At 34.6% G+C, this 24360-nt stretch overlaps 4 protein-coding genes across 7 annotated transcripts in view; 2 read left to right on the top strand and 2 right to left on the bottom strand.

The window, feature by feature from the left end:
• The window catches only part of LOC125666820 (receptor-interacting serine/threonine-protein kinase 1-like), a 542042-nt gene that overhangs the window by 428712 nt on the left and 88970 nt on the right, over positions 1-24360 (top strand). The gene's annotated exons all lie outside the window — the stretch shown is intronic.
• On the bottom strand, positions 2502-6769 carry LOC125666870 (transmembrane protein 42-like). Of its 4 annotated transcripts, none has more exons than XM_048900212.2 (5): positions 6559-6726; positions 5707-5853; positions 4584-4818; positions 4324-4470; positions 2502-3812 (listed from the first exon to the last, which is right to left on the bottom strand). In XM_048900212.2, exons 3-5 carry the CDS (start codon positions 4743-4745, stop codon positions 3678-3680), a joined length of 444 nt encoding a protein of 147 aa, XP_048756169.2. In that variant the 5' UTR covers positions 4746-4818; positions 5707-5853; positions 6559-6726; the 3' UTR covers positions 2502-3677. The 4 variants fall into 4 exon arrangements, with proteins under 4 accessions (XP_048756169.2, XP_056009214.1, XP_048756162.2 ...); XM_056153239.1 differs by having other exon boundaries at positions 6551-6726; XM_048900205.2 differs by lacking the exon at positions 5707-5853 and having other exon boundaries at positions 6559-6769.
• LOC125666860 (ER membrane protein complex subunit 8-like) lies at positions 6950-17746 on the top strand. The gene is made up of 5 exons (XM_048900192.2): positions 6950-7195; positions 7642-7718; positions 9430-9499; positions 10792-10877; positions 13858-17746. The coding sequence occupies exons 1-5, from the start codon at positions 6992-6994 to the stop codon at positions 14018-14020; spliced, it is 600 nt and encodes a 199-aa protein (XP_048756149.1). The 5' UTR covers positions 6950-6991; the 3' UTR covers positions 14021-17746.
• Positions 20096-24360, bottom strand: part of LOC125666851 (kinesin-like protein KIF15) — a 42486-nt gene continuing 38221 nt past the window's right edge. The window contains exon 30 of the mRNA XM_056153221.1: positions 20096-21585. Within this exon, the coding sequence (XP_056009196.1) occupies positions 21238-21585 (348 nt within the window). The 3' untranslated portion in view covers positions 20096-21237. The remainder of the gene's footprint in view (positions 21586-24360) is intronic.

A 24360-nucleotide genomic window follows, 5' to 3' on the forward strand; every position in this document is an offset into this window, starting at 1 on the left:
TTGTAAGGTGATATAAATCAGTTTACATAGATTTTATGCTTATCAAAAGTATTTGACTTTGTTCAAAATGAGCAATTAGATATTCAGTTTAATTTATGAAAGTGATTTTACATTGTACATACATGGTACTATATTGAATTATAGAGTCAATCCTTGAACCTGATAATATTGTCCAAGCTGTAAATTTACTGAGGGAAGCTTTTTCCCATAGAAGGGTATGACAATATTATTGTTTTATTTCATTAATTACTTTTTTATGAATATTCAAGGGAGAAATACTATTTTGCAAAATGGTGTATCTTTAGAGTTATCTCCCTTAAATGATAAACGTATCTTGATGGAAATCAGTAGGATAAAATATCGTTTAGCATAGGCTTTGATTGTTAAGTTAGTATTATATCGTTGTTTTATCATATTTCAGGGCTATCTTTAGTGATATACTGTCAAGTCCAATCACTGTGTCCAAATAAATATATATTGAGACCTGAACCCTACAGGCGTTTCGTTACTCATTCTTGTTGGGAGAAACCCTGTTACAGTAGTTAAAATCAGAGTACCAAGAACGGCCTAAGAATCCGCATGAAACACGTCAGACAGCATTTGACCCAATGCTAGGTTGTATTGGCAGACTAGATCGTTATAACGACCATAGAATTTGCGAAATGCTGATTTTAAACGAGACTGTTCGAACCCCTGTACCATCAACTTGTTTGTCAGTAGGCTGCTTCGATTTAAAAACTGACTATACGCAGAACAAGCTCTTATGTATCAAATCAGTTGAGAGATGTAAACACCATATGCAGGTGATATTGGAATATTGCTACGTAAATATGGGAAATTGACAATGGAGATGTTAAAATCATCCCGTTTGTAATAAAGTTGAGTTGCTAGTTTGCCGTTAATATCTACTTTCAATAGAATATCTAAGTATGAAGCAGAAGTGGACGACTCATTATTGTCTTTTATTTCGAGTTCACTGGGATATATCGAATCGACATATTAATGAAATTATTATTGTTAATAGACAATAAATTGTGATTGTTCCTCACTATTCTTAAGATTTGTTATTAAAAAATATGCTGGAGTTCCTCATTGACAAATCTTCGTAGTCTTTGGTGGTCAGGCCTTCCAACAGTCTATTGGAATTCTCATAGGCACGAATTGTACTCTTTTGCTAGCTGATCTGTTTTTATATTCTTATGAGGTAGAATTTATTCAAAAGCTTCTACATGAGAAGAAAAAATATCCCAGTGAATTCAAAAGACACCAGAGTCTTCAACATCTGCTTCATACTTATATATTTCATAGAAAATAGATGTTAACGGATAACTAATAGCTCAACTTTATGACAAACGGGATGACTTTATCTTCTTCATCATCAACTTCTCATATTTATGTAGCAATATTCCATTAGCATCTGCATATGGTGTTTATGTCTCTTAACTGATTCAATATGCAAGAGCTTGTTCTGCGTATGATCAGTTTATAAATCAAGACAGGTTACTGACACAGAAGTTATGTTACTGAGGTTTTAACAATCTTGTTTAAAGTCGGCATTTCGCAAATTCTCTAGTTGTTATAACAACTTAGTTTGCAAATACAACCTGTCATTCAGTCAAATATTGTATGACATGTTTCATTCCAATTCTTAGGCTGTTCTTTACGTTCTCATTTTGACTATGGATTACCCCATTTACCTGGTCAAGGTATGGGGGCTTATGGCGGGTGTGACTGGCCAACAGGGTATGTTTGTTCCTCCTAGGCACCTGATCCCACCTTTGGTATCCCCAGGGGTCCGTGTTTGCCCAACTCTCAATATTGTATTCCTTGTGGGAGTTAAGAGATTGATCACTGTTCATTATCTTCACTTTTTCATGTAAACCATCATTCCTAATTTTGATTTCTTTAAAGTGCATGTACATGTACGATTACATTTTTTCAGGCAGTTCATTATTTCAAATAATCTCTGTGCAATGAATTTAATCCTCAATACCCTTCTCATCTATGAATATTCTATGTCGCAAGTATCAATTATGACTTATCATCAAAATGTATGACTTTTCAAATCTTTACACCACCATTCCTCATGATGAATTAAAGACTAGGCTTTTTGACAACATAGACAGCTGCTTCTTTAATAAAAATGGAACTCTGAAATATTTCAATCTTGTGATCAGTCATCCAAACAATTACTTTGTTAAGCACCACTCTAATTCCACGCACAAGTACTCTGAAGTTGAAATTAAAAAGCCCTACCATACATAGTCTTTGAAGATCAGGTCTTCCAACAGTCTGTTGAAATTCCCATGGGCAGAAATTGTGCTCCTTTATTTGTTGACCTGTTTTTGGTATTCTTAATAAGGCATAATTCATTCAAGAGCTTCTACATGAGAAGTATCTTGTTGTGGCCTTCAACTTGACATTTAAATGTATTTGACAATATTTTAACAATATCTGCTTTCATTCATAAGTGAACACGAAATAAAAGACATCAAAGAATCTTCATATTTGAATAATTTATTTAAATTAAACATTAATGGCAAACTAACAACTGGGATGACTTCAGCGTCTCCATCGTAAACTTCCCATATTTACAGTACACGTGTAGCAATATTCCATTATACATGTATTCACATTTCCAATGTGTTCGTCTTTGATACCTTTACAAATTGTAATGACTTTTTATGAAGCATTAACATGCTTCTTTAAGTAGTCCAGCATGAAGCATCACAGTTCATACCTTCAAAAGTGAAATTTATCTCTAAATCTTTAGTAAATTACCTGCATGGTGAAGATAATGAACAGTGATCAATGTCATAACTCCTCTAGGCAATACAAAAATAGAGAGTTGGGCCAACAAAGATCCCTGGATATACCAGAGAGACCTGCATATGGCATTTATATATCTCAACTGAATTGATCTGCAAGAGAATTTTCTGTGCATGATTAACTTTTAAACTGAGGCAGGCTACTGACAAATAAGTTGATGCTGCTGGGGTTTCAACAATGTCATTTAAAGTAAGGATTTTGCAAATTTTATGGTCATCATAATGATCTAATTTGCATTTACAACATGTCATTAAGTAGAATGCTGTTTGAAACATACCAATACCGTTAAATTAGGTCATTATAATGATCTTTTTGCATATATACAACCTGTCATTGGACCCAATGTTTTCTAACATATTCAAACCAGTATTGAATACTGTTAGACTATTCTTTACATACTGATTTTGACTACAGATAACTCCATTTACCTGGCTCATAGCAGGTGTGACCAGTAGACAGCGATGCTTACTCCTCCTAGGCACCTGATCCTACCTCTGGCATTTCCAGGGGTGTGTGTTTACCCTACTCACAAATTTGTATTTTTGATCGGATTTAGGAGATCGATCATGATTTGTTATCTCCACTTTTTCATTAAAGTTCTCTTCACTGGGAAAATGGGGAGACCTTGGATGAATATCAACACTAGTTACAAGTCAGTTTATTGGTTTGACAATCCATTCTGTTGGTGTTACTAAGCAGTAGACAGTTTTTCCTAGTTCAGTTTAGTTTTGTTAAGATTTGTTTTCTTGGGCACACACAGTGGCATGCCATACAGCAAAGTTTTTCAGACATTTCTGATCATCCATCGTGTTATGCTTGTTGACCATCCTTTTCATCACCTCCAGATATCAGTCCACTTTGTCCTTCTCTCGCTCTTTCATGTTGGCTCTATGGATTAGTAAAAGTCCCAGAACAATCAGACTTGCTCCCATCCACCATCGAAGTGTAAGTGTCTCATTAAATAGAGCTACACCCATCAAAGCCTGAAGAATAATATCAACATTAGCATAAAAGTGTACCCATAACATCAATACATAAAAAATGAAAATGTAAGAGTTTTCAGAAAATCATGCAGTTACTTCATCTTTGCTTGTATTATTACAGAGTCAATAATAAAGGAAGCATTATTATGTGTAGTAATAGTGATAAAAGCTACACTTTATAGATTTTTCCCATTACAGAAAATGAATGTGAAAATTCTGTAAGAGAATTCAGAGGAATATCCAGCTAAAATTGATCTCTTTAATGTGTGCATGGTAAAGAAGAAGTCACGGGAATGTGATATCCAACTTACACTATCAAGGAAGTATAAGGCTGTGTCATATCTAACTTACACTAACAAGGAAGTATGAGGCTGTGTAATATCTAACTTACACTAACAAGGAAGTATGAGGCTGTGTAATATTTAACTTACACTAACAAGGAAATCAGAAGTTGTGTAATATTTAATGTACATTAACAAGGAAGTTAGAGGCTGTGTAATATCTAACTTACACTAACAAGGAAGTTAGAAGCTGTGTTGGTGACGGTGGCCTCAGCTGTGGAGGAACAAAACTGCAGGGACTTCGTGAAAAAGGTCCACATCAACCCATTACACACAAATATCATCGCAAAAAACAATATCCGCAACAAAATACTCATCTACAAAAATTTGGAACAAGACATTATTCTGAATGACAGATATATATTAATATACAGACTTATCAAATGAAATTTAAGCATGCAAAGTCAAAATAAAAACTAATAGAAAGCACCTGTTCACATAAGGCAGAAGCAAAAATGACTTGACAGAGGTCCAAAAGGATGTGATTACTGGTGGCAAGTTTTGCTGAGACAGATCCAAAGGCTGCCATAATACCTGCGCTGACAGCCAGCATCAGCCCCTGTCCGTGATGCATCCTTGTAATCATTTCCATGCTTTATTGATTTAAATTTTTTTCAAATTTGTCCTTTTTCTTTAAACCACCATGTACATACATGATAGTCGTACTGAAAGAGTAAAACATTTAGTCTGTGAAGTAAGATATATTTTACTCATTGGGGGAGTAAATGCCTAAACTTATAATAGGACTGAAGATTTTTCATATATAACTTATAAGTCTATAAGATCTTGATTTCTGTGGATTTTTGTGATTTCAATTGGAGGAGGAAGGGGGTGCTCTGGGTGGAAAAATGGTTAATCTACTTAAATTACTATTCGTAGTAGTACGCTCTAGATTAACAAAACTAAGAATATCTGCTCACCCTTTAGAAATTGAAACTGGTAGATATTCAAAACCATGTATTCCAAAAGAATGTCGTTTTTGTCAGTTTTGTAAAACTACTGTTGAAGATGAGTTACATTTTTTATATGACTGCATGCTTCATGTATAAAGATATAAGAAAGAAATATTACCCTTTGAATATCTACAATTCAGACGATGATATATCAAAGGAAAACCATTGTAAAGTACTATGCAATCCTGTCAATGTAGTTCATGCTAGAAGGTTTTGTGAATTTTTACATGAATGTTTTGACTTGTGCACCAAAAGTAGAGTGCTATAACTACATTTAATTTATGTAATATGCAATACTAAATTGCATACATAGTCTAATATCTCAGGTACATATCAAATATATACTTGTATTTACATATATGTAAATGAACTGTTAGTAATTAGTTTATTGCCATTATATATCTCATATTGTGTAACATGATTGTATGCCAACATGCTTGGTGAATCAATAAATAATTGAAATTGAAATTGAAATTCGTGCACTGAATAACACACTGAACGTTCATAGTAGGCTAGTATTTCAGTGTTTGGAGTCAAATGTAATGTAAAAGGAAGGAAGAAAATGCAGCAAACCACACCGGGATTTGAACCTGGGCCCACCTGAATCTCTAGTTACGTGCTCTACCAACTGAGCTATCTGGCTACCGATGATGAACCCGACTGACCGGTACATTCCTTCCTCCAGAAATTGTCTTCACTCTTGAAGACACACAACTCAGATTCTTTTGCCCCTGGCAGGACTTTCACCTGCAAGTCATGGGGTGGTCAAGGATACCAAATTTAACAGGAAGGGAGAAAATGCAACAAACCAGACCAGAATTCGACCCCCCCCCCACCCCCGCCCATCTCTAGTCAGGTGCTCTACCAACTGATCTATCTGGCCACCGGAGATCAAACCCGGCTGACCACTACAGTAACAAGAGGCACATGGGCCACATTGCTCACCTGAGTCAACTTGTCCATATTTAAAGATTTTCTTCTTTGCATGTAAAACTTTGATCTCCTATTGTGAAGGGGGGGGGGGGGGTATGATTTGAACAAACTTGAATATGCACTATGTCAGGCAACTTTAATGTAAATTTCGGCTCTTCTGCCCCAGTGGTTCTTGGGAAGTTTTTTTAAAATGACTTCACCCTATTTTTGCATTTTGGTGATTATCTCCCATTTGAAGGTGGTATGGCCCTTCATTTGAACTTTGAAAGCCCTTCACCCAAGGATGCTTTTTGCCAAGTTTGGTTGAAATTAGCCCAGTGGTTCTAAAGAAGAAGTGTTTACAGACGGACGGGTGAGCTAAAAACCAGTCGTCATCAGACATTCGGCATTAATCGAGGAACATTCTTCTCACCGCATTTAATTATTCAAAATGCTAGGCCTAACTTTTATAGGTTTTCTATACATGACATGACAAAAGGATATTCTATGTTACTAAGTAAACGATATTTACATATTTACGTTTTCTAGTGCACCCCGATCTTCCGTAAGAGAGCTGACATGTTGAAATTCTGCAGAAAATACTTCAAATCAGTAATTACATAATACCCTGTAATATTTTGCTTCCTTTTAACTACATATGATAGTTTAACTTGCTTGTAAAGTTAAATTTGTTTAAAAATCTTGATTTATTATTTTCATTATTTGGCCCGGTCCTATAAAAGATTTAACTAATTGCCCAACAATTTACAACATACATATGTTTAAATATTTTCTTTTAAATTGGCTATAAAGATTAAAAATCACACATCATGATGTAAATTCAAAAGAAGAGTTTTTAAAAATTCTTATATCACCTCTATTTTTTATTTCATGGAGTGCGTTCAATCGCCCGTAAAAGTAAGACTTGCGTATATTAGACTGTGCAAAATAAAAAAAGAAAAAAAGGTAAAGGATGGCGGAGATCATCGTCAGCAATCAGGCGTATTGTAAAATACTGCTACATTCAGTAAAACATCCACATTGTGCTGTGAATGGTGTGTTATTGGCAGAGGACAGTAAATCAAAAGACCGCAAAGTTTTGAAATTCGTGGATTGTATACCTTTATTTCATTTAACTTTGAGTCTCTCACCCATGCTTGAAGCTGCCTTGTTGCAGGTAAATATTGTGGCTAAAATATAGATAATTTCTAAAAATCCATAACAAGTAGTTTTGTCGTTGTCTCCCACATATATCGAAGCATATTTAGACAAAGTTTTATGGCGAAATTTATTTCTAAGGTGTAAAAAAAATAATTTTGCAGAGGAAATTCGGGTAATGTTTAAAGCCGGTATATATTTGACAATGTTGACACCTTCTTTTCTTAAGGCTCATATGTCACATTGTATAAGTGGAGGAAATTGTGTATGGAGTTAGTATATGAATGATGCTTCAAATACAATTCAATATATGCAGACATATATGATTTGAAACTAGTTAACCCATATTTTCATATTCTGGGGTGATGTTGGAGAGAGAGAGAGAGAGAGAGAGAGAGAGAGAGAGAGAGAGAGAGAGGACTTTTATGTATCAGTTAATTTCTATTCGATGATGTTATGTTTCAGATTGATGCATACTGTAAAAGTAGAGGATATGTCATCGCAGGTTACTATCAAGCTAATGAAAATCTTAGGGACAAAGAGTAAGTTTTCTTGGATTCTCGATCAAAAGGATCGATGCATGCACACATGTAACAGTATTGTAACTAGATCAAAACAGAAAAGAATGGTGATATCATGAATTCAGAGTTTTTGAAATTTCTTTTGAAGTGTCAGACATTTGGTCCGATACTGTTAGAAATAGTGTCAGCCCAAACAAAATTTTGTCAGTCCAGAAAAAAATTCATTGCTTTTGAGGTTTTTAGAAATTTTATTTATAATCAACTACATGTGTTATTGTATTCAATCTCCATCTCAGCTATATGTTCATAAATTCTCCTTTCATACCCTTTCGCATCTTCCTCGCACTCTGAATCTTCCTCAATTCACCGAGTCACTTTTTTGCTCCATTTCTCTCTCATCCTGCACTTCTGTCCCATCCTCCACTTCTCTCTCACCCTCCACTTTTCTCTCTATCCTGTCTATTCCTCTCAACTTCTTTCTCATCTTCCTCTGCAATCGTTTAAATTACTCTCTCTCACTTTGGCCCGGGTGAAGTTGGTCTTGCGACTTTGAGCAGATGGTGTCACCTAGCAATAGGTAAAACTGCATGAAACAAAAGCCATTGTCTCCCAGATTCCCGGCTTCTTTTCTCCTTGTAGTTCTCACAACAGATTCCTCATGTTTACGTTTCAATGTCTTGCCGGATTTAGCATCGGTTTGAAAATTTATAGGCCACATGACCGCCATTTTTCCCGGTAAAAAAAGGACTTCAATCCCGATCTTTTATCGGCCATTAGGACCGACAATTAAGTAACTTTTGTCGGACATTTACTACTTTTATCGGATAATCCGACATTACCGACACTTTTCAAGAACTCTGTGAATTATAATCAATTCATGCAAATGTAAAGGGTGAAATCTCACCTTTTGGAGTAAGACAAGCATTGAAGAAAGCAATGAGAGTTAATGTAAACAAACCAGTTTATAAAAGTTCAAGAACCTACTATTCCTTTACATATATATATTATAGTTCCTTTCATATATTTTAAAAAGAACAAGAAAAAACTATACCAAATTTTTAATCCTACAAGTCATTAAAAAGGATTTATTAAACAATTTGATATCTCTCAAGAAGAGTGGAATACAATTAATAAAAATGTGTTTTACTATTACAAAGGACACAAAAATTACAGTGGCTACAAATCGTATTAATCATCAAATTTTAGTCACAAATTCATTTTTGTTAAAAATATAGAAAATAGACCTTGTGTACATTTTGTGCAAAAGAAAAGGAATCAGTAGAGCATGTTTTGTATGACAGTGAAAATGGTTAAATTATTTTTCAAAAATGTGCAATCTAGGTGTAGGGATTTTTTTTTTATTAAATATTGGAACAAGTATGCACAAAGTGGAAAGGCAGTTAGCATGTAAACGCAATTATGTTGATTGTCTTAGGTCTTCTAGTAATCGTATGCATAAGCATCCTTTGAGTTAATATTGGTAATCATAATAGTACATTTAACATCCATTTGATACCAAAGTTTGACAACCTATCAAATTAAATTTTGTCTCCCTCCCCCTCCTGAAAAGTAATGATATATAAACTGAATTAATAGTATTAAAGCATGTACTGATAGATATATATATATATATATATATATATTGGACAGTTGTGTATGTAACTCTTCTAGAAGTATAAAGATAACAATATTTTGGACATGTTTATGCTTTCTTCTTTATGTTTTTTGATAGATTGAATAATGTTGCCAGAACTATAGGGAGAAGAATTCAAGAAAATTGCCAAGATTCACATGTATTTATGGTAAAAACATATTATATATATACTGTACTCAACTCATTAAAAGACATCCATGGAGGAAATGTGTATGGTATGTTTTTTGTTCCAAGTTGTCAGAAATGTGAGGTTTACTGAACAAAATTGCTCCAATTCAATGAGTTAGATGGAACAAAATATAAAAAAACAATAATGAGTATTTATTTATCTCATACTCTCCAGACTCCATGTAGAATGATTATTAGACATTCCCTTAATTAATACTGTATATAAACATGTACAGTAATTATGAGAAATTTTCTTTAATAATCAATATACAAATTCATTGATCAATGATGCAAAGACTTTCTCACAAATTCTTTTCATCCATTGAAATGTCTAAAATGTGATCTGCTTATGGCTTTCAACAGATGTTTTTATTAACATTTTAAGTGAAATTATGGGTTCATTCGATTCAATTTATTTAGTCCATGGTATTTTCCAGCTTTATTAATTCTATATGTGGCAAAATTGTAGGAGATCTATTCAGTTATTTTATTACGTTATTACATACATGAAAGGTGAAGATAATGTTATGGAAAATTTGAACCTGGAGGAAAACATACAGGCAGGGTTTGAAACTAACTTTTTATGTCACCAGTCCAGCCGGACTGATGGGATATAATTTCAACCAGTAGGTAGAAAAATTCACCAGTCCAACAGAGTTTTCCAGAAATAATTAACAGATTTCGTAAATGTTAATTAAATGAAATTTAACTTAACATGCTCAGACAATATAGTAACACTTAAATGTGGGATTTATATTTACAAATCAGATTCGTCTGATACCTATGGATCAAAGCATGCTAAATGTGCATAAAATTTATATTTTCCAACATGATGCTCTAGAAAACGAACCAGTCCCATCGGACTGACTATAACAAATGTCAGTCAGTCCGCCAGACTTTTAACCAGTCACAGACTGATGGGCATATGTTAATTTCGAGCCCTGACAGAATTGTATGACTATCATGAGATGATATTGAAAGTGGTTTCATTCATGTTAGATCTAAGTGATTTCTGGAATAGAAATAAATGATAAAAGAACTTTCCTCTGGGTTTATATTATATATAAGTTAAGATATGTATTTTTATCACACTTTTGAATGACATAGCAATACGCAATTGCCCTTAGTGAATGTCACTTTCCCTCATTTTCAACTTCGTGCACTTGGATATAACGTATTTGATTACAATATTTGTTATATGTCTGAGGACTCCTGTCATAATGCTTTAAAATGCAATACAGTATCATAATTCTTAGTTAATTATTTCAACAGGTTGATAATGAGAGGCTTTATCCAGAATCTGTCTCAGAAATATACAGAATCTACTCAATGAAGGAGAGTTCATGGAAAGAAGAAATGTAAGTCATATGATTTTGATTTTCTGTTTTAAATAATTATGTCAATTTTTGAATGTTATGACCAAAGTTTGATAGATTTAAGCATAGAGAACACAGTTCTTGTGTTGCAAATGGTCATTGTTGACTGTTGCCCCTTTTTTGACTAACTTAAGGGTGAAGATAAAGTACCTTATTGGCCCCAGTTTACACAAATAGCACTTGAGTGTGTGAAAGATTGTAGTTATTAGATCACCATCTATACATATGAATTTGCATCATGCAGGGATGATAACTAACAATAAAATTCAAGAAGCCAAATGGACTACCAACTCTTCAAATCTCAAATAATTTTATTCATAAATCAATGCATAACAAACAAAACCTATGATTTTGATGAGAAATTATGTATAAATAATTTACAAGATCAACAAGGAAAATCTGGTGGACAGCTGGACCATAGCGAGTGTGTGACTGTTAATTCTGATCTGTTATGCATGAAAATTAGAATATAATACATTATATATATTGAGTACAAGTACAGCTGTGAGCTCATGACATTCAAAATTTGATTGGTTGGTTAGTTTTATTTTAAGCTGTATGGTCTGAAAAGTTCGCATATTTTTAAATGTGATGTAGAATTAACATGTTTTTTCAATCTAATTAAAATCAGACTTCTTAGATCCGCGCCGTATACTATGCGCAAGAAGATCTTACATAACCCGACTAGGGGTCATGTTCATGTGAACTTTATGTTTATAGCCAATCAGCGCATCGCCAATGAAATCGTCGGTGTTCACAATTCAAGGAATATGACTGTGATTGTTGGTTTGAAATAAAACACATCGCAGCTAGATGTGACGTCACAATGCTCCGTTTACGTCGACTGGCGTTATATTCCTCACGTTAATTAAGTGAAAACTATTCAAATGGTACCCATCCCTATTCATACACCCTATTCATACATAAATCGCATTTCACAATTAATTTAATTTGGTTGTATTTTATATCGTACGTTTTATATTTTGTATTAAAGGAAAAGATTAGGCATTATTATGAAAGTTTAAAATTCTTTATGTGAGAATAAACAATTTTATAGTGTGGAATATACTTTGTGGGAGAGAGATTACTGCAACTTGTTTACAAATTGCCAGGAACTGCCTAAATATCCATCATTGTCTGTATGGCACAATCTGACTGGCTGATAGTTCTAATGAATATTCCAGGCGAAAGGTCATGCGAACATGAACCCCTATGGGTTTATGTTAGATCCTATTGTAGTGATTGTGAGTGTATCTTAGGATCTGATTTTAACTAGATTGATGTTTTTCACACTTTCATTACAAGTATGACAATATTAATATACAGTATGTTCTACATGTCTACCGATTATTTGACTAGTTTTCCTCCAGAAATATTCATTTTGATATGGACACTCACTACCAATTATTAAATCACATTCATATGACTGTTGTGCATATGACTGTCACCATGAAATTTGTAAACAGTATCATAATTTATGCGTGAAATGTGATTCAGAGTACCATAAATATAGAGGACAATCACATTCCATTAACCAATCCATGACTCGGGCTCAGAATCTTCACAATTACATTCCATTAACCAATCCGTAACTCGGGCTCAGAATCTTCACAATTACATTCCAATAACCAATCCGTGACTCAGGCTTTGAATCTTCACAATTACATTCCATTAACCAGTCTGCAACTGGGGCTCGAAATCTTCACAATTACATTCCATTAACCAATCTGTGAGTGACTCGAAATCTTCAATGAAGTACTCAAGTTCGTAACCATAGAAAGTTTCTGTAATTACACCTCTTAGGTTTGCATGTGTGGAGAAAATTTCTAGCAAAGCATGTATAGGAACTCTTATTAGCTCACCTGAGCTAAAAGCTCAAGTGAGCTTTTCTGATTACCCGTATTCCGGCGTCTGTCCGTCTGTCTCTCCGTCTGTAAACTTTTAACATTTTTGACTTCTTCTTAAAAACCACTGGGCCAATTTCAACCAAAGTTGGCACAAAGCATTCTTAGGTAAAGGGAATTCTAAATTGTTAAAATAAAGTGGCCAGGCCACCTTCCAAGGGGAGATAATCAAGAAAAGATAAAAATAGAGTAGGGTCATTAAAAAAATCTTCTTCTCAAGAACCACTGGGCCAGAAAAGATGAAATTTATAGATAAGCTTTATTAGGTAGTGTAGATTCTAAATTGTTAAAATCATGGCCCCCGGGGGTTGGATGGGGCCACAATAGGGGATCAAAGTTTTACATACTGGGCCAGAAAATCTTTAAAAATCTTCTTCTCAAGAACCACTGAGCCAGAAAAGCTGAGATTTACATGAAAGCTTTCTGACATAGTGCAGAATCAAGTTTGTTCAAAGTTTTACATACAAATATATAGGAAAAATATTCTTTTGGGCCAGAAAAGCTGAGATTTATATGAAAGCTTCCTGATATAGTGCAGATTCTAAATTGTTAAAATCCTGACCCCCGGGGGTCAGATGGGGCCACAATAGGGGATCAAAGTTTTACATACAAATATATAGGGACAATCTTTAAAAATCTTCTTCCCAAGAACCACTGAGCCAGAAAAGCTGATATTTACATGAAAGCTTCCTAAGATAGTGCAGAGTTAAGTTTGTTCAAATCATGGCCCCCGGGGGTTGGATGGGGCCACAATAGGGGATCAAAGTTTTACATACAAATATATAGGGAAAATCTTTAAAAATCTTCTTCTCAAGAATCACTGAGCCAGAAAAGCTGAGATTTACATGAAAGCTTTCTGACATAGTGTAGATTCAAGTTTGCAAAAACCATGGCCTCCAGGGGTAGGTTGGGGCCATAATAGGGACTACGGTTTTACATGCAAATATATATGGAAAGTCTTCCGATACGGACCAAGGTGACTCAGGTGAGCGATGTGGCCCATGGGCCTCTTGTAGGTTTTAATATTGCAGGACTTACATGTAAGATTCTTATTTCAGGAGCGAAACAGTCACCGAAGACACGTTGCGGGTAGCCTCCATGCTGTTGTCATCACAGTCATTTAGGAAAGTAGATGTGGTGGACTTTGATAATCATTTCAATGACATCACTCAGGACTGGCGAAATATTCAGATAAATGAATTGTTAGAAAAGTGTACTTGATGATGGTTACAGTTTAGCATTTGCAGTAGGATATTGTTACAGGTTAAACGGGAAGGCATGGAAATACCAAAAGTGGTCCTGCTTATGGGAGCGATAGTGCAAGACCTCGGCATAGGTTTCCGTGGAAATTGTACAGTGAATACGAATGACTTTTTTTTTTTTTTTTTTTTAAACTGTTGTTGTGTAATTACCACCAAAAAGTATGTAGTGTTATACCTAGAGGAGTTTTTACAGACCTAGCTGTGCATGGATATTGGAAATCAACTTCTCTAATATCTCGTTTTTCAACATGGTACATGTAAAATGAACAATTGCTGACCAAATTGTCTACTCATGCATTTCGGTAGGGCATTTTAATATATTGTACTGATGAAAAATAAGGTGCTTATTTTATGTCATTTTTTTTTTTCCATCTCTTGAGTGTACTGAATGTAGAGTGTACATTTAGGTGTAAATATTAGACAATGTAGCCTCATAAAGATCCCAAACAAAACTGAAACGGCTCATTGTCTGAAGAACATGCAAGTATGTTAATATATATATATATATGCTTAGTAGTAGGGTATACTGGGATTAGGTTGTTCATTTGTTGAGTGTAATTTCTGTACTCAGATTTAATTCCTTTCCCATCTGAAGGCACAGAAATAAGGATGTGCGCTATTAATTTGCATTAAAAGGTGAAGTTCACAGTGTACGGAGCTGTGGATATGGTATACTGACTGGAATTAAAATTTTATGCACCCAATTAACTTTTCACATAGATTTGACATGAAATAAGAATGTTCCCCATCTGCTTCTTATAAGAGTGTGCTACCCTATGAAATAAAATATGATAAAAAATACATATACATGGTAACTTGGAGTAAAATTTTCAGTGAGGAACCTCTAGCAGGCTAGAGTAGATGTACCCTACGAGGTTAGGTTAAATCAAACTCGCAAAAAAATGCTACAGAAAAGTAGTGCCCATACTGCAACATCACACATTAATAACCCCCATATTTATAGATAGAGGACATGCACTAGTGATTTTAAGGTCAAAAATCTAATTCATAAACAATCCAGCACACACATAGAAAATGAACTCTAAATTCATTTCATTTCTTGAGTGAATGAATCAATGGGTTGTTCACAAAACTGCATTTCCAAGATGTCCTAATTAGACTGTACCCCATGGAGAGTATATATGAAGATTAGATGAAATTTTCATTGATCTGCATATTACTAGTGTTGGCACCCGTGCAAGCTTTATCGGGATTCATAATTTCTTATTTTGTTTGCAATGTGGCAGTGAGCTTTTGTCATCTGTCTCCCTCTGCATCACTAAACATCATTTACACATAGCTTTAAGGCATCATTCATCAGATATGAAATTAACTGCATATGTAATATTTACATATTGAGTCAATTGATGATATATTTAAAGATTTTTAGATCAATTTGATTGGAGATTTATATATTGTAAAGAATGAGTGCAATTAACATTGATTGACGGGGCCCCAGTAATATTAAACTAAGAGGCCAATGGGTCACAATGTTCACCTGAGTCATCTTGGCCCTTAACGTTTTTCAAGGAAAGATTTTTAAAAGATATCCCATTATATATTTTGACACCAACCCAAACTGTGACTCGACTGAATCCAAACAACATGGGAATGCCTCAAAATCAATACGACTAACAGGGCCTCACTGTTCAGGAGAAGAGTTTTTCAATATTCGTGTATTATGTAACATTCATCCCCATCCTAATTCAAGGATCCTTTTAAAAATTCCCCATGATTTCAGAACATTTGCATATTGATTGATTTAGTGTGGCACTCAAACTAGTGAATTTGTTTTCTAATCTCGGACATGTAAAACTTCTGATTCCCTATTTAAGCCAACTCTGGGTAAATATGAATCTGTGCTACAATGGAATGCTTGCATATTAAAATATCTAATCAGTGGACCTGAATAAGAAAATTTGGAATTTATTTGGCACTATCGATTAAATGATACTTGTGTGTAACCCTTTTCAATATATATGTCTTACAAACATTTCTTGTTTCAACTTTGAATCTGCACTACCTGAGGATGCTTGCCTACCTGTTCATAAGAAAACCATTTTTAAACACTCTTTACTAAATATTTCTATGTAAAAATTTATCCCTTTTTGTGGCCCACTCTACCTCTGGGGACCACAAATTGAACAAACTTTCATCTGCACTGACTGATAGGAATAATCAAGGCCTTGCTTTTCTTAAGATTTTAAAATATTTTTGAAATATTCCCATAAGAAAAGCTTACTTGAGCAAAAAATTAAGTTTTAAAATGAATGTTTATTCTACTTGTGATCCCTTCACATCTTCACTGTAATTTTATGAGATTATATGAATTAAAATTCAAAATTGTATACATACAATTACGAAGAGCAAAGCCAATGGTAAGGGCATGGATGATAATTTTTCTCAAATCTCCATTGGCAATTAAGTTGGTAATACTTTCAATGCTATTATGATTGTCTGATGTTCTCCATAGAATGGTCATTGTATATTAGGTTGTATAACAGTATATTCAAAGGAGAACAACAAACAAAATTTCTTCATAAATAAAAAACTGTCAAAATATAACCAGGTTTTCCACTTTATATTGACCAGGGCTGTTAGGACTTGCTGAATATTATGTGTAACCAATTTAATGATGTTGCCTCAGGTAAAAATTGTGAATGTTAAAATCTATCGTATGCATACAATCTAAAAACAAGAACAAAAAGAAATCAAAAAAATATGTTAACATATATACTAGTAATGGCTATGACCATTTAAAAACATTTTCAATCACACCAAATTTTAAAAGTCCATCATTTTCTTTTTAATGGTAATGGTTCCTCCTTTTATGGATTATTTAAATGCACTCATTCTTGGCATGACCAAAATTTAATAAACATGTAATTAAATAAACAAAACAAAAAATTATGCCCAATTTGAAATTGTTATGAGAAGACATATCAGCTAACTTTTTCTGCTCTAGTGATAGTCTTTTTGCTTACCATAAAAAAAAAGGTCATGAATGGACATAAATGATAGTCATCTGCATCTCATTGTCATTTGTGCATGGTTAAAACTGCCCTGATTTTTTTCTAGTAATGAACCTAGTCAGTTTTTCTGCTTACATTTTCTACAAAAGTGAATATTTTGTTACTCAGGAGGCTTTCATAATTTTGTGTGTTTACTAAATGTCTTGTATAATTTGCTGTATTTTGCACTACAGGTGTATAATATATTTAATTTTTAGTCACTATAGATTGACATGCATGGAATAGTATGTATGCACTGAAAAACCATCTTCTAGTACTTGTAAATTTTATTCAATATATGGTGTAAAATAGAAAATTTTATTTCTAGTAATGATTCTGAAAATTGCTGAATTTACATAGACAAATGTTAGTAGATTATTTATTAGTATGTTGGACATTCCTTGTGTTCATAGTTAAGAATTTATGTATCATATTCCTTATTAGTATCTAATACTTTGTATATTTCCATTGTATTGCGGCTTTTAAGTTCTGTACAGGATAACAAAGGGAATAAAATGCCATTAAGAACACATGTATGTATATATACACATTGTATTATGCATAAGGCCTAAATGTTTTTATCAAATATGTTTAAAAGTGTGTTAGAATGAAATATTGATGTTCTAAACACTTTAAATATTATGCAGAAAATGAAATTAAATACTAAAACTATTTGTTTTGACTTAAATTTATTTTTATATTTGTTATAAATGGCCCCTATTATGGTATGGTGCAGTGCATCTGTCAGCGCCTGGTGGGTCAAATAAAATCAGTACTTGTAAAGCTAGGATCATCATATTGGTATATTCTGTATGTTCCGAATGACCAGAGAAAGAAGCCATTATGTTTTTATTTTCAAGGCCTAAAACAAACTTGCAAGGAAAATTTTATATGCACTAAACAAAGATAGAAACCGTCTAATAAGGTTAGGATAATTCAACTAGATACACATGAATGGGATGTTTAATGGTATGGTGCAGAGTTTCTTGGTGTGTTTATCCATCAGCCCCTAGTTGGAAGGATGGCTAGGATAATCGAACCTTGTACACGTTTCCTCATGGTGAGAGGAAGATGCCCGTTATTTCACATGGTCAAACTTTCATGGCTAGTCGAGAAGGATTCATCAATTGTATCTTGCTTAACGTCTCACTCGTAAGGAGACTGTCACCAAGACCGGTGAAGGGCTTCAAATTTAGGCCTATGCTCGGCGCTTACGGCCATTGAGCAGTGAGGGTTCTTTAGCGTGCCACACCTACTGTGACACAGGTCATCCATTTTTAAGATCATCTCCAAGGACCCGTGACATTCACACCTGATGCCGAGCGTTTGGCGATGGAACTGTCACTACCTGTTTTAACGACTTGGGTGTGTCACAGCCGGGATTCGAACCCCGGGCCTTCTGCATGCAGGGCGAACGCTCTAACCTCTCGCCCAGAAGGAAAAATAGTACCAATAAGGCTAGGTTCATCAAGCTAGTGTACATATTTCTTATGGTGTTGATGCCAAGCACATTTAAAGGACGTGTGGTTTCTCAAGTTCTACTTTAATAAAGTGAATCTTTCTTCATTTTGATGTTTAGGAAAGCCATCTTAAAACTAACATTTCAGTAATACTATTCAATATTGGGGCATTTAAGAAATAACTATCGCATTTTTGTGCATGTTGCTGGGTGACCTCGGAGGTCGAGAAATGTTTATATTTCAAACGACATTTCTTGACCTCGGAGGTTATCCTGCATCATCCACAAAAACCAGAACTTTAGTTTCTATTCTACTATGGCTCAGAAATATACAGCCGATCGTTTACCTATACAACTAAGAATAAAATAGGTTACCGTGACATGGCAGTTTCTGAAACAGACTAGGACTACATGTTTTTTTGCCGACATATTGGATCTACTTTGAATAAATATTTAGTTCGATGTTCACATCCACTGCTTTGAATATACAGTCAAAGAAAACTACACCTGTGGAGGAGGGTTAACTTGTCGGTGCATCAACATGTTTACATGTGTAGCGACCTCTGAATGCAGACAACCGATTTATACTGAATGACAAATATTCTTCAATCATTTCTAAATTTCTTTTGCAACATAATATTGACCAATTTTGACAATTATAACATTAAATAATCAGATATTGACTTTATTGTTGTTTTTTTTTTTAGCAAAACACAATGTGCAAGGGAGATGGGTATCAATTTTCTCTTAATCAGGAAGGTATATCACAGAATAATGACGCAGCATCATTAAATCAATGGTTGAGTGTATTGGACTGATGTGGTTTGTAGGAGCATTGTCCTGTTTGCTTTCAAAGTACATCAACCTTCTAAGAGAACATCCTGGGATACTCAAAATTCAGTCATGTGTCGCTGTACTGTCGAGTTTTCAGCAGGTGGCCATATAAATTGGTATACCTCTTCAAATTGAAGGAAATATGTTTTGACTATCTGGCATTTTTTGCTCTATGATTGACCATGGAAACCAATACTTATTCAATCTATATCATCCGTTCTGTCAGAATATAATGGAGTGAAAATTGGATGTTACAGCTGTAGGTTTGAAAAAAATTCTCTGACGTTAGGCAGCTCTCTAGGAAAAAATTGAAAAAAGCACATTTTTTTTTTAAAGGAGAGCTCCAGTATTGTAGCTACTTTGAGGTATGACAACTATCTGTAAAATGTTTCTAAAATTATTAGCTGGGAAAAAATACATATTTCAATAATTGTTACCCATATCCTTATTACATAATCTGAATATCAATAGTTCATTTACTAGTCATAAGTCATTAACAATGAAATGTAATGGCTATCAGAGGATGTGATCTTTAGTTCTACTGATCAACACGTGCAGAGCAGCAAGTCCCTCATCTTTGAAACGGAGGTGAGAGTTAATAAATGCCTTTCTATTTCATTTGTGCTAGATGATCTAGGAAGTGCTTCAACCTCGAGAAGCTCGGAAATGCATGTCTCTGGATAAGGGATTTCTCCTTTCTTTCCTCACTGCAGTAGAATTTATAAGACTATTAATATTTCTATATGTTTATTCTATCATTTACAGATGTATACATACATGTAAATGTACATATTGGATATATGTATATAACAGGACTTCTATAGAAGTTTTAGCGATCCCTCAACCAACCACTGTGTCTGATGAAACAGAATATTCTCTTAAAACAACAATTCTTGTACAATGCGCAGTACATGCATTTCCTACATTGTCTATATAACATTGGAAGATAAAATTGATAGAAATACTGCAAAGGGCTTTAATTTCACAGAGCCAAAAATTTGCAATTTTTATAATTAAATATTTCTTGATGGTTTCAATTTCTTGGACAAACCCCATTGAATACATTGAGTTTCGTCTCTGTTTCACGCTAACAAACATTACCTCCCGTATAATAATTGTATAAATTGTAGTACATTTGTATTTATTAACCTTCCAATTTAAGTGTTCACCATTTATGATGACATGAGTTTTCCCTTAAGCTATTAAATAAATTAATGTGTTTTCTTGTGAATCACAGATAAAGAATGTCTATCAAAACAAACCGATCACAACAGTTTAAATTCGTGCACACTGAGGCGTGTAATTAGAGATGTGCATGTACCGACTGCTAATAGATTGAAAGCGACTCTGTATGTACCTAATGCAGTTTCATGTTTGGAAAATGATAGGATGAAATAAATTATAATGCATAGTGAATCTACATGTACATAATAAAGATTACTTCGTCCATACCTCTGTCTTACAATGTACATCTATACAATAAAGTTCAGCAAATATCTTTTAGATTGTCAGTATATAGTACTGTAAATAAACTGAGGTAGAATCATTACATTTCGATGAAGTCCTAAGCCCATGTACTTCACAATGGTTTTATTTTTGCGATCTTTTTTATATGTGATCGCGAACATTGCAAAAATAAAACCTATACAAATATTTTCCCCTTTACAGTATTAATATAAAATCTCTCAGCAATATACATGTACTTGTAGTACCATTGCATATATTTCTTGAAAACGATTTTCTTTCTTTCAAAGATGTAGCATCATACAGCATTTGATTCTCCCTGTGGGGACTTGTAGACATATGCATGTACTTGTAGTACCATTGCATATATTTCTTGAAAACAATTTTCTTTCTTTCAAAGATGTAGCATCATACAGCATTTGATTCTCCCTGTGGGGACTTGTAGACATATGCCTGCATACTGTCGGTTTTAACAAAGGCCTGGTCCAAATCCATCTGACTGTCATCTGTTAAATCTTCTGACACCCTATCACTCCTGTTACACAAGATCTCCGACAGAACAGGTTTTCTATTGGGAGATGACACTCTGTTCTCTGCACTGTTCGAGGAGAAGAGTTTACATTTGCTCTGTTCACTGCCTGTTGTTAATCTCATTACGGGAGACACAAATTTTTTCCAAGGTGACAGATTTTCCCTGTCAGCATCATGCACTCTCTTCTCTCTACATATCAGTCTGTGTGCCAGTGGACTATGTCTCTGAAGAGAGAGAGAGAAAGAAAAGGAGTGTCAGTGGTGATAAATATCAACATGTAGATGTAAAACAAGATAAATTTCATTTAATAAGAGCCATCTACAAACAAAATCCTGAAACACAACATTGATCATCAAAATTTGCCCATTGCTTATTCAGAAAGAACAAGGTACGGTTGTATACATAAAAAGGCCCAAAAAATTTCTCCCTATAAAATGTGTCTGGAATTAACCTTAATCAGCATTTTAAGAAAGTAAAATATATGCCAGGTATACTCTGTCAACAAAATCAGAATGATAGTCCTAAATGGATAGCATTATGACATCATGAATAAGACATTTCCCGCCTTTTTCTCAAAATAAGCCTGAAAACTGTCAAATGTCATACAAATTATTGCTCAGGAAAAGATGTGCGCATTTGTCGAGCAAAATGAAAATGATATATATTGTGTATTATTTTGAGAAGAAAAACATGCTTCAATATAAATTTGCTCGACGCATGCGCTGTATGTTTTCTAAACGGAAAACCACCTGAATTTGTGGATATTTTCATTGAAAATGGCATTTTTGCAATTTTATGCCAACTTCAAGCTCTCGTCATGACACAAATCATTTTGCTGATCAAACTGAGTGAATTTTGGGTTTGCTAAACTATTCCTTAATTGAATGCCAGGATTTGAGCTCCATGTGAAATCATCAATATTTTGGGCCAGATGACTGTAGAAACTGTACCTACTTCTTTATACAATAATTCATTTATTTGTACGATCTACTCTACATTGTACGAACATGTATAGCCGGAGTTATTCACTTAAGAAATAGATTTCATTTTTGAAAATACATGAGAGTATGAACTGTCCCACTTCATGCCAGCATATGTGAAGCATTAGCGCTTCATGAAAAGTATGCCGGCATATGTGAAGCATTAGCGCTTCATGAAAAGTATGCCAGCATATGTGAAGCATTAGCGCTTCATGAAAGGTATGCCGGCATATGTGAAGCATTAGCGCTTCATGAAAAGTATGCCGGCATATGTGAAGCATTAGCGCTTCATGAAAGGTATGCCAGCATATGTGAAGCATTAGCGCTTCATGAAAAGTATGCCAGCATATGTGAAGCATTAGCGCTTCATGAAAAGTATGCCGGCATATGTGAAGCATTAGCGCTTCATGAACAGTATGCCGGCATATGTGAAGCATTAGCGCTTCATGAGAAGTATGTCAGCATATGTGAAGCATTAGCGCTTCATGAACAGTATGCCGGCATATGTGAAGCATTAGCGCTTCATGAACAGTATGCCGGCATATGTGAAGCATTAGCGCTTCATGAGAAGTATGTCAGCATATGTGAAGCATTAGCGCTTCATGAACAGTATGCCAGCATAAACCATGGCAGTTCATACCCTCATCTATTTTCAAAGATGAAGTTTACTTCTTAAATTTACATTCTTCATTTCAGTCTAAACTCCCTGCCATTAGAAGGGATTTACTATATTTCTCTGTATTTACATGAACATTGTTTACAGTTGCATCACATTCAAGAGGAAATAGCCATCATTACAACTAGTACAGAGATAAAAGACAAACAAGAGGCCCATGGGCCTCATCGTTCACCTGAGTCACCTTGGCCCATATCAGAAGACTTTCCATATATATTTGCATGTAAAACCTTAGTCCCTATTGTGGCCCAAACCTACCCCCGGAGGCCATGATTTTTGCAAACTTGAATCTACACTACGTCAGAAAGCTTTCATGTAAATGTCAACTTCCTTGGCCCAATGGTTCTTGAGAAGAAGATTTCTAAAGCTTTTTCCTATATTTGTATGTAAAACTTTGACCCCCCCCCCCCCCCCCCCCTTGTGGCCCCATCCTATGATTTGAACAAACTTGAATCTGCATTACGTCAGAAAGTTTTCTTGTAAATATCAGCTCTTCTGACTCAGTGGTTATTGAGAAGAAGATTTTAACTATATATTTGTATGTAAAACTTTGATCCCCCTTGTGGCCCCATCCTACCCCCGGGGGCCATGATTTGAACAAACTCGAATCTGCACTATGTCAGAAAGTTTTCAAGTAAAAATCAGCTTTTCTGGCTCAGTGGTTCTTGAGAAGATTTTTCCTATATATTTGTATGTAAAACTTTGATCCCCTATTGTGGCCCCATCCAACCCCCGGAGCCCATAATTTGAACAAACTTGAATCTGCATTATGTCAGAAAGCTTTCATGTAAATCTCAGCTTTTCTGGCTTAGTGCTTCTTGAGAAGAAGATTTTAAAAGTTTTTCCCTATCTATTTGTATGTAAAACTTTGATCCCCCCTTGTGGCCCCATCCTAACCCCGGGGGTCATGATTTGAACAAACTTGAATCTGCACTGTCAGAAAGTTTTCAAGTAAAAATCAGCTTTTCTGGCTCAGTGGTTCTTGAGAGGATTTTTAAAGATTTTTCCTATATATTTGTATGTAAAACTTTGATCCCCCCTTTTGGCCCCATCCAACCCCCGGGGCCCATGATTTGAACAGACTTGAATTTGCATTATGTCAGAAAGTTTTCATGTAAAAATCAGCTTTTCTGGCTTAGTGGTTCTTGAGAAGAAGATTTTTAAAGATTTTTCCTATATATTTGTATGTAAAACTTTGATCCCCCCTTGTGGCCCCATCCGACCCCCGGGGCCCATGATTTGAACAAACTTGAATCTGCATTATGTCAGGAAGCTTTCATGTAAATCTCAGCTTTTCTGGCTTAGTGGTTCTTGAGAAGAAGATTTTAAAAGTTTTTCCCTAT

Source organism: Ostrea edulis, chromosome 1 (genome assembly GCF_947568905.1).
Source record: "Ostrea edulis chromosome 1, xbOstEdul1.1, whole genome shotgun sequence".
NCBI lineage: Eukaryota > Metazoa > Mollusca > Bivalvia > Ostreida > Ostreidae > Ostrea > Ostrea edulis.

What these genes read in the sequence shown, in the direction of transcription:
- LOC125666870 (XM_048900205.2), bottom strand. Translation starts at nt 4,745, where the DNA reads ATGGAAATGATTACAAGGATGCATCACGGACAGGGGCTGATGCTGGCT. An exon ending in CTTCTGCCTTATGTGAACAG is followed by an intron (nt 4,471 to 4,583) that starts GTGCTTTCTATT and finishes AAATTTTTGTAG; the next exon opens with ATGAGTATTTTGTTGCGGAT. An exon ending in CTTCTAACTTCCTTGTTAGT is followed by an intron (nt 3,813 to 4,323) that starts GTAAGTTAGATA and finishes ATTATTCTTCAG; the next exon opens with GCTTTGATGGGTGTAGCTCT.
- LOC125666860 (XM_048900192.2), top strand. Translation starts at nt 6,992, where the DNA reads ATGGCGGAGATCATCGTCAGCAATCAGGCGTATTGTAAAATACTGCTA. An exon ending in GAAAATCTTAGGGACAAAGA is followed by an intron (nt 7,719 to 9,429) that starts GTAAGTTTTCTT and finishes GTTTTTTGATAG; the next exon opens with ATTGAATAATGTTGCCAGAA. An exon ending in AGTTCATGGAAAGAAGAAAT is followed by an intron (nt 10,878 to 13,857) that starts GTAAGTCATATG and finishes TTCTTATTTCAG; the next exon opens with GAGCGAAACAGTCACCGAAG.